At 34.0% G+C, this 11,577-nt stretch overlaps 1 protein-coding gene across 4 annotated transcripts in view; it reads left to right on the top strand.

Moving 5' to 3' along the window:
- Nucleotides 1–11,577, top strand: part of LOC143062745 (GTPase-activating Rap/Ran-GAP domain-like protein 3) — a 126,286-nt gene that overhangs the window by 37,856 nt on the left and 76,853 nt on the right. Inside the window, exon 1 of one of the 4 annotated variants that reach the window (XM_076234513.1) lies at nucleotides 6,083–6,651. The exons of 2 other annotated variants lie outside the window; for them this stretch is intronic. In XM_076234513.1, the coding sequence (XP_076090628.1) occupies nucleotides 6,527–6,651 (125 nt within the window). In that variant the 5' untranslated portion in view covers nucleotides 6,083–6,526. Of the gene's footprint in view, nucleotides 1–6,082; nucleotides 6,652–11,390; nucleotides 11,574–11,577 lie in introns of those variants that run through there. One more of the 4 variants, XM_076234511.1, reaches the window with a different exon arrangement.

Raw genomic sequence — 11,577 nt, 5'->3', positions numbered from 1 at the left:
AAAAGGCAGGTTTAGCTTGAATTGCTTCAATTGCTTGTACCTCCATCAACCACCATCCCTCATAATCTATGACTTCAATTGCTTGTACCCCATCAACCACCATCCCTCATAATCTATGACTTCAATTGCTTGTACCCCCATCAACCACCATCCCTCATAATCTATGACTTCAATTGCTTGTACCCAATCAACCCCCATCCCTCATAATCTATGACTTCAATTGCTTGTACCCCCATCAACCACCATCCCTCATAATCTATGACTTCAATTGCTTGTACCACCATCAACCACCATCCCTCATAATCTATGACTTCAATTGCTTGTACCCCCATCAACCACCATCCCTCATAATCTATGACTTCAATTGCTTGTACCCCATCAACCACCATCCCTCATAATCTATGACTTCAATTGCTTGTACCCCCATCAACCACCATCCCTCATAATCTATGACTTCAATTGCTTGTACCCCCATCAACCACCATCCCTCATAATCTATGACTTCAATTGCTTGTACCCCCATCAATCACCATCCCTCATAATCTATGACTTCAATTGTTTGTACCCCCATCAACCACCATCCCTCATAATCTATGACTTCAATTGCTTGTACCCCCATCAACCACCATCCCTCATAATCTATGACTTCAATTGCTTGTACCCCCATCAACCACCATCCCTCATAATCTATGACTTCAATTGCTTGTACCCCCATCAACCACCATCCCTCATAATCTATGACTTCAATTGCTTGTACCCCATCAACCACCATCCCTCATAATCTATGACTTCAATTGCTTGTACCCCCATCAACCACCATCCCTCATAATCTATGACTTCAATTGCTTGTACCACCATCCCTCATAATCTATGACTTCAATTGCTTGTACCCCCATCAACCACCACCCCTCAAAATCTATGACTTCAATTGCTTGTACCCCCATCAACCACCACCCCTCATAATCTATGACTTCAATTGCTTGTACCCCCATCAACCACCACCCCTCATAATCTATGACTTCAATTGCTTGTACCCCCATCAACCACCATCCCTCATAATCTATGACTTCAATTGCTTGTACCCCCATCAACCACCATCCCTCATAATCTATGACTTCAATTGCTTGTACCCCCATCAACCACCATCCCTCATAATCTATGACTTCAATTGCTTGTACCCCCATCAACCACCGTCCCTCATAATCTATGACTTCCCAAACTGTCTTAGACGCTCAGCAATTACTTGTACCCCCATCAACCACCATCCCTCATAATCTATGACTTCCCAAACTGCCGTAGACTCTCAGCAATTGTGATATCATGATAGAAGTTTTAAAAAATCCTACTGAAGGAACATATAGGATTGCATATTTTACAACTTTGGAGGTTTTTTTATAACAAGGTAGTTTATTTCTTAATAAATAAGTTTTCATTATGTCTAAGCATTTTCCCATGTTTTGAATCTTAGTTTTATGTATTGACCTTGATATTACTACAAACTTACAGTTTTCAGTGTTTTAAAATTGAGAATGGAAATAGGGAATATGTCAACGAGACAGCAACCCTAACAAAGAGCAGAAAACAACCCAAGGCCACCAATTTGTTTATATATTATTAGTTACAATACATGGTGTGTTAGTGACTTAATACGATATATATGGAGTCAGTAAACTGAGAAACTTTTTCTAAATCTCGAAATTTATACAATTTAAGCAAACACCACAGACGCTCATACAATTTTAAAATTTCCAAACACGGCGCAAAGATTACAAAGATATGCCAAATGAAAATAGTTATTTTCGATATGAACTGGCACAACTCTAAATTTCCAAAGGTTGTGACAGTTTAGATGTTATAACTGCATTAAGGGCAGTCCTCAAACAAAAAAAATCAAAAATGTCCTAACCGATCCAAGTTTGTATAATATTTCAAATTTGACAACGGTAGGGCAATTGCAACAAAAACTACATATTTAAGCCTCCCAAACGAATAGCAGTCTAATAATGATTAGGAAAATAAGTTTGAACTAATGAGGTAAAATAATTGAACGTGGCTACGTACTTATACATCCATCCCGAATGAATGAAGCCCTGTAATTTAAACTGGTATTTTAAAAAGAATTTCGAAATGTAAAGCCGGAGTTACTGGAAATAAGTGAAGACAGGATAATGAGGGACTCATTCTATGTTTTTTTCATTTATGCCCTCTGGGGAAACTGTCCGTAACTTTCTTATCCAAAATCTTTCCCGAGCGACTCTGTCGACCTTCGACCAACCCTCGTTGTGGTCTATGATTGTGATGGCAAGGTTTTTGAGATCAGCTTGTGTGTGCCCAGGTGATCTCAAATGACGACTTACGGGTAGGTCGGGCTTGCAAGTGTAGTCACTTCGATGACCATTCATGCGTTTGTTGAATGGCTGCTCTGTCTCGCCAACATACTGAATGCCACATCGACACTGAAGGAGGTATACAACATTCTGGGTTTTGCAAGTTACATTGCAAAATATAGTGTACACAGACCCAGTTGAGTGGCAAGTAAATGTTTGAGTATTAAGTATTTGTTGACAAGTCAGACAACGTCTGTTACCACATGACTTGCACCATCCTGCAATTGAACAGCTTTTATTTGAGGAGACGTCAGCTCTAACAAATAAGTCTTTGAGACTTGCTGGTTTCCGAAAAGCTAAGACAGGAGGATTGCGAAAGATCTTGGATAATTTAGGGTGTTTTGCAATAGTTTGCCAATTGGCAAGGATCAAACGTGAAAGGTTAGTAAAGGCTTGATTGTATGTTAGAACAAACGGGACTATTTTGCTGCGCCTCTTCCGTTTGTACTGTAAGAGGTCATTGCGGCTGTTATTGTTAGAGCGCGCAAACCCCTTATCTATGTCCAATTTCTTATAACCTCGTTTTGTCAAAAATCCGCGAAGTTCATGTAACCGTTTCGTGACAGCCTCCTCAGAGGAGCAAATCCGCTTGACTCTGAAAGCTTGACTGTACGGGATAGACTCCTGTCTTAGCTTTTCGGAGAGTAGAAAGTCTCAAAGACTTATTTGTTAGATCTGACGTCTCCTCAAATAAAAGCTGTTCAATTGCAGGATGGTGCAAGTCATGTGGTAACAGACGTTGTCTGACTTGTCAACAAATACTTAATACTCAAACATTTACTTGCCACTCGACTGGGTCTGTGTACACTATATTTTGCAATGTAACTTGCAAAACCCAGAATGTTGTATACCTCCTTCAGTGTCGATGTGGCATGCAGTATGTTGGCGAGACAGAGCAGCCATTCAACAAACGCATGAATGGTCATCGAAGTGACTACACTTGCAAGCCCGACCTACCCGTAAGTCGTCATTTGAGATCACCTGGGCACACACAAGCTGATCTCAAAAACCTTGCCATCACAATCATAGACTACAACGAGGGTTGGTCGAAGGTCGACAGAGTCGCTCGGGAAAGATTTTGGATAAGAAAGTTGCGGACAGTTTCCCCAGAGGGCATAAATGAAAAAAACATAGAATGAGTCCCTTATTTTCCTGTCTTCACTTATTTCCAGTTACTCCGGCTTTACAGTTCGAAATTCTTTTTAAAATACCAGTGTAAATTACAGGGCTTCATTCATTCGGGATGGATGTATAAGTACGTAGCCACGTTCAGTTATTTTACCTTATTAGATCAAACTTATTTTTCTAATCATTATTAGACTTCTATTCGTTTGGGAGGCTTAAATATGTAGTTTTTGTTGCAATTGCCCTACCGTTGTCAAATTTGAAATATTATACAAACTTGGATCGGTTAGGACATTTTTGATTTTTTTGTTTGAAGACTGCCCTCAATGCAGTTATAACATCTAAACTGTCACAACCTTTGGAAATTTAGAGTTGTGCCAGTTCATATCGAAAATAACTATTTTCATTTGGCATATCTTTGTAATCTTTGCGCCGTGTTTGGAAATTTTAAAATTGTATGAGCGTCTGTGGTGTTTGCTTAAATTGTATAAATTTCGAGATTTAGAAAAAGTTTCTCAGTTTGAATATTTTGACATGATTCATTTGACATTTGCTATTATTGAAGAAGGATATCTGTTATCCGAAATATCTAATATTTGTTCGTTTTATAGTTATTTTATGGTGATGTTGTACCCTTTTCGACTTGTTATATATTATATTTTGTAGTGTACAGAATCATATTACATGATCCATCGCCCTGTAAGATTGATCGTTGACTATTTATTCAGTCATTATTGATATATATATATATATATACACACACATAGAAAGATTTGATATTAGACTTTGAAAAACATTTTTGCTGTTCGATCGATTTATTATTTGGAAGAGACATGACCAATTATTCTTAAATTCTTATGTTATAGAAGTCTGAACCATGTTCTCAAAATTCTTTTTTTTTTCGCGAGGTCAAAATCCGGAGGTTCATGAAACTTTAAGGATTTGAATAACATAGAGACTTAATGATATACATGTACTTATAAAGAACTTTGCAACGATTTTTCATATAAACATAAAATCAAATTGTTATTCTATGCGGTAATCTTGTTTAGAAGATCATTATGTTATATTTGACATTTTTCTATAACTTGTGCATCAAAATATATCGTGACCTGAATTGAATTTAATTATATATGAAAGGAAATAGTGAGTAAGCCAGTAAGGAAGTTAGTATCACTAAGTATTTTATTATAGTGCCACAATTTAATATACATTAGCATATACAATATAAACATACAAGACACTTTCATTCTTTTCAAAATAAAAATATATGATGAAATATGAAAAATGAATATTTGAATAATACAAGAAGTTTCCATTTGATACTTAAAATTTATTTAAACATTATAAAAAGCTTACTACGTTCTCAAACGAAATATATAGATTGCTTCAAATGCAGACTGAAATTTGGCAAAAACAAAATAGCTTTTTTAACGTCGTCGTTACTATAGACGACAAGGAATCTGATGGTATAATTAAATTTTACCGAATGAAAAACCAATAAATTAAGAGAACACATAGAGTAGCAAGAATAAAACTAGAAATATGCATACGTGTATCAAATTAAAATCGAACCTAAAACTGAACTGAGATTTTTTATTTTTCTATTTATGAAACGCGACCACTAATTCATTGCACCCACCCCCACCGTGCGTCTAATACATTTAAGAAGTAAGCTTATTGTTCCTTATCCCCATTTCTAAACGGATCCCTGCATATCAAATGATCTTGATGTAAGCAATTGCTTTGCAATTCGTTTTTAAGTTCTAGGGTGATGTGAATTAAACTGTACATTTAAATGGGTGAGAGGCTACCCACGGCTGTTGGTCTTTTTCACTTTTATTAACATGTTGTGCATTGCTTGTTCAAATTCAATGTGATTAGATTTAAAGTCAGTACCAAAAGTGAACTGAAATGAATGTGATGATTTAAGGATTTTTTCTTGAAATTGATGTAAATGCAACAGGGTCTGGTTCAAATGCCATGATCCTAAAGGCTTACTATATAATCCCCAAAAGACGCGTGACTGACTAACATTTAATTTGTTAAACTACATGTATAAGTGTATGTACATGACGGCTAAATACATTTACGCGTTTCATCTGCAGCTTGAGGTTTTTAGATTGATTGAAATATAATGAAGATTAATAAAAATAAGGGAGGGCTGATCAATCAAACAAATAAATGTGTTTGTTATTGAGCCTGTAACTTTCCATACACGAGATGAGAAACAGGCCCCTGTTCAGTCGCAATAGCCTGCATGTGCATATACATGTTTTTTATTTATACATCCTGCACAACCAAACGGGCGAATCTGTGTGATGGGGAGTCATAGCATTAGACAATTATATTAATCCGGATATATTAGACATATTATTCATATTCATTCATATTGAATTATTTTTAAATGGAAGTAGTAATAATGCTAAATCGAACAGCTTCCAGCATGATAGGCCATTAGTTGATTGTAAATTGATATAACCAATATCTTAAATTAAAAAATCAAATTGTTTCTACGAATAAAATCTAGCAATGTCATTAAATTCAATAAAAAGATTTCCAGCACCAAGTCATAATAAAACCTTTATTATAATGACTTTTATAGCTGCTAAATAACTAATGCTGAGATTATAGTTCAAGATCTATATACGTATATGTAAATACATGATTAGTAAAAAAAACACTTATTTGATAAAGATCATATAAGATCAGTAAGTGCATGAAGGAGCGGAGGTATAATGACTTTAATAGTATGTAAAGTTGTGTTTAAAACGGACATATGTTGTCTAGAAATTGATCTCCACTTTTAAGACAATGGACCGGTGTTATTTAATCAGCAAATGCACATTACGATTGGAAATTATAGATTCAGGAAATATACATTGACATGTGTAAAGGATGTTGATTTCTGTGTTTAATTGATAAGAATATTACGAAATAAACGTTATTGCTGAGTTCACTATATTTTTTTAAACTGAAAATGTGACCGGAGTTATTGTTTGGACTAAAGTAAAATGTTTCTAGTAAGATCAAAGTCGTGTATTACAAGAAAGAGGAAAAGTACAATTTCAACAGCAAAAATTGTAACCAGACGTTCTTATTGGATTTACCAAAATGGTTTTAGACCTCGATGTGCAAGGTACAGTTGATTATGGTTCTTTTTTATGTTGTTTTTTTTTTTTTTTTTTGCCTCCTCACGTTTCATGCTTTATATGAACGCTTGATAATGCTAATAGACGTAGATTCTCTTTCTTTCATGTGTATTATTGTAAATGTATGGACTATTTATAAAAGACACTTATGCAGTCTACTTTTCATAAAGATACATATATAGTCTGTCAGACAATATTTTATTTGTACACGAGCTTACAAAACGCGAAGTACATCAAGGTTAGTATAAAAAAAAAACTTAAAGTAGAATGTAAAATATTATGTAAAAATTATAAACAGACAAGGTCGGAGGAAGCTGAAGGTTTTTCGGGATGGCTAGCACAACTTGGACGTTCTTTAGGCTTGGCTTTTGAGTAAATAAGCATCACTAGCGAAGAAATTAAGAAAGAAAATCAACTCATTGACAAGTTAAATTTCTTTTGAGAAAACATTACTTAGAGTGTGTTGTAATTGTTTGTTTTCAGTCTGCATTGATTGCATGGCACCCCTCGACACCCGCATTATACATTTATGATGTGAAAAAATTTGATACTGAAAAAACAAGGTGTGGTATATCGGACACATTACCGTCTTTTGGAGTGGTTTATTTATTTTGTACAAATACACAAAAAATAGATGGGGAGTATTTCAAACATCTCAATGAGACAATAACCCTACCATCGGTTTAAAAACAGTGAAAGAATTCTAGAGGTCAAGATTCGATCTTAAACAAAAATATAAGTATGATTATATCATGTCACAGTTTTCACAATTTATATGATTTTTTCCAAGAAAAGTTTTGAATGATTTTTTCCAAGAAAATGGTTTAAATGATCCTTAAACCGAGAATATCAGAGATCTGCCACCAAACTACAACTGACAAGGTTCTGTGTATATGTATAGGTTTATTCAAATCAATTACTAAAACTGACAATACAATTTCTATAAAATCGATTTATTATACCATATACAATCGTAAAATTCATTTTGTATATATATATCAAATAGAATTGTACCACAATGGCATAATGAATTGGTTATTTTACAGTTATGCTTGAAGTTTATTTAGTTATAGTTAATAAAAATTTCTAATATAAATAATTTGTCGGTCAGATATGTAGTGGACTTGTTTATTCATGAGCAAACTGGTGAAGGTGTTAAACCATAAGGGTAATGATTTCTCCTTGCTATGTATGTTGACGTTTAATATTTTATTTTATAAATGCTGACGATGCAAAATCCAATTAATGGGAAATCTGAGTTAGATTCTTAAAAAATACGTGACCTGTCCATAAACTTCTAGTCAAAGGGCGACAATTCAAATCGTTTTAAAGTCGGGACTCCAATCGCAAATGCATTTCAAGTTATTACACGCAGACGTATGATATTGCACCACCCCACTCACACTCCACCCCCCTAAAATGTTATAAAAGTAATGTCTGGTCGCTGAATAAGAATTCATCTAATATTTGCACTGCAACGATTAATATGTTATGTACAAACGTACTCATGCAGTCTAATTAATTATCTTTCAAAATATAATATTTTCATTACATGTCGACTTCTATATAATGTATAATGATAAAGATGAATATATTTTTATTCAAATTAAAGGATCTTATATCATTGTGGTTTTTATACGACCGCAAAAAATTGAACATTTTTGGTCGTATATTGGTATCACGTTGGTTTCGTCGTCGTCGTCGGCGTCCGAAGACTTTTGGTTTTTTGCACTATAACTTTAGTATAAGTGAATAGAAATCTATGAAATTTAAACACAAGGTTTATGACCATAAAAGAAAGGTTGGGATTGATTTTGGAAGTTTTGGTCCCAACAGTTTAGGAATTAGGGGCTAAAAAGGGCCCAAATAAGCATTATTCTTGGTTTTCGCACAATAACTTTAGTATAAGTAAATAGAAATCAAGGAAATTTAAACACAAGGTTTATGAACACAAAAGGAAGGTTGGGATTGATTTTGGGAGTTGAGGTCCCAACAGTTTAGGAATTAGGGGCCAAAAAGGGGCTCAAAATAAGCATATGTCTTGGTTTTCGCACCACAACTTAAGTATAAGTAAATAGAAATCTATGAAATTTAAACACAAGGTTTATGACCATAAAATGAATGTTGGGATTGATTTTGGGAGTTTTGGTCCCAACAGTTTAGGAATAAGGGGCCCAAAAGGTCCATCATCCAAAATTGAATAATTGGGGTTGTTTGATATGCCGAATCTAACTGTGTATGTAGATTCTTAATTTTTGGTCCAATTTTCAAATTGGTCTACATTAAGTTCCAAAGGGTCCAAAATTAAACTAAGTTTCATTTCAACAAAAATTGAATCCTTGTGGTTCTTTGATATGCTGAATCTAAACATGTACAGTACTTATAATTTTTATTATAGGCCCAGTTTTCAAGTTGGTCCCAAATCGTGGTCCATAATTAAACTTTGTTTGATTTCAACAAAAATTGAATCCTTGTGGTTCTTTGATATGCTGAATCTAAACATGTACAGTACTTATAATTTTTATTATAGGCCCAGTTTTCAAGTTGGTCCAAATCGTGGTCCAAAATTAAACTTTGTTTGATATCAACAAAAATTGAATGATTGGGGTGCTTTCATATGCTGAATCTAAACCTGTATTTAGATTTTTGATTATAGGCCAAGTTTTCAAGTTGGTCCAAATTGTGGTTCAAAATTAAACTTTGTTTGATTTCAACAAAAATTGTATATATGGGGTTCTTTGATATATGCTTAATCTAACCATGTATTTAGATTTTTGATGTTTGGGCCCGGTTATCAGATTGGTCCACATTGAGGTCTAAAGGGTCCAAACTTGAACTTTATTTGATTTCATCAAAAAATGAATTCTTGGGGTTTTTTGATATGCTGAATTTAACCATGTATTTAGATTTTGGATATTGGACCATAATAGGTAACGTCCAATTTAAAATTTAAAGGTTTTAAGTTTAAGTTCTTAGACTACATTCATTATGTGTCAGAAACCTGTGTTGTGTCAACTATTTAATCACAATCCAAATTCAGAGCTGTATCAAGCTTCAGTTGAATGTTGTGCCCATACTTGCCCCAATGTTCAGGGTTCGAACTCTGCGGTCGTATAAAGCTGCGCCCTGTGGAGCATCTGGTTTATTATTATTGAGAGACTGAAATAATTTTGACAATCATATATAAACATGCATTAAACCAATTTAATTTGATGATCTTTGGCCACAACCTGACCAGAACCATAAGCTTATGGATACAAGAGCAGTAATAAAACAGATTATACATAAACAATTAACAAGACTGTGAACTTTTCACTCGGTTATAGTACAAAGTTTGTTAACTAAAGTTAGAAGTTGTTCAGTCTTGATTCATTGTGAAGGTTGTGGTTATTCGCCTGCATCCGCATTTATAAAAATTACGTGTACTTATTATATATACATGTGAACTAAAAATATGACTTTCGCTGAATATGCATTACCCTTGGGCGCCTTCGGCTTTTGTCTGCTATTTGGTCGGGTTATTGTGACAGTCTCTTTGACATATTCCCCATTTCCATTCTCAATTTTATGATGTATTTGCCCCTGAACGTTAAACAAACGCATTAATATGTGTATAATTAACTTATTTTAGTAATCCCAGCTTACATAATAAGTTTGATGTCAGAGACACCATAAAATTCAAGCGATAAGTTTGATAAAAACGAAAGAATGTTTTCCTCATCACAAACTCCTCATTGAATACTAAGAAGATAATTATAATATCATTCGTTTTCATCTAACAAGAGTAAATTTGCTAGATATTTGGAAATATGTTCTACAGGTCATCCTCGTAATAAAAGGAACTAAAATCAGTCTAGAGGTCAAAGTGTGTGCATACTTATGATATTTCTGCATTAAGAAGGAAAATTGAAAATGATTTACTGCTGAGAAGGATCACCTGCACAACACGTACCTTCAAAATGTATGTCAATGAAGGACGATGTCTTAGTAACACCTGCTATGACTCAGTTTTAAAGTTACCTGTACTTGAGGACATGTATGAAGCTACACTTATGGTTAATGCATAACTGTTTAACAATAACGTTACATTGTCCCCCTTTTAAAAATCTTGGATCCTCATCATATGAATCACATCGAGATTACAGTAGGAAGTCTTAATCAAACATTTTTTTTGTGAAAAATACAATAATAACTGTCTGTCTGATATACACAATATTATTTATTCTGTTTTTAGTGTTTAGTGAAAAAGGGGTGGGGAGGGACAATAAAGAAACGTCAAGTCGATGATAGAAGACAATGGAACAACATTTTAACCATTGTATACGTTAAACACGTCAGTATTGTCCTTGGTTCTATTCATTTTTTGTTTGTGTAAAGAAGAAAATTACGCATATAAACGTTGTTTAGTGCAAGACTTTTTATTTATTATTATAGAGTGTTAATAAATAATAATCACCTGAATTGCTGTATCATAAATCATGACGAAATAATAGTACATTGATTCCTCGCTGTTAATGATCGCCTTAAATTGTTTTCATGATAAATGCAGGCGGATACTATTGGAAATTGTTTTTGATATCGATTTAATATCGATGTGCTATATATTGAAAATTGTAAATATCTACTTAATTGGGAGGAGATTTCTGGACACTATATGACAAGATAGCATGGTTACAAATCCTTAAGTAGGCGTCTACTTTACTACAGTGTTGTAGGTGTTTAGTAAAGTCACACTTTTTATTCCTATACTGTTCCGTCTGGATAGAAAAAAAACTATGGAGGACATTTTTAGATTGCGTTCTAAATCTTTTACAAATTTTAAGAAAAAATCTCCAGTTTTATCTAAAGTTGATGCATTAAGGAGAACAACTTGGACAAAAGAGGACTTTTTTCGTCGAAGATGTGCAAGGTAA

This window comes from Mytilus galloprovincialis, chromosome 2 (assembly GCF_965363235.1).
Source record: "Mytilus galloprovincialis chromosome 2, xbMytGall1.hap1.1, whole genome shotgun sequence".
Classification (NCBI taxonomy): Eukaryota; Metazoa; Mollusca; class Bivalvia; order Mytilida; family Mytilidae; genus Mytilus; species Mytilus galloprovincialis.
Note: the sequence above shows the minus strand (reverse complement) of the source record. Positions and strands in the feature narration are given on the sequence as shown.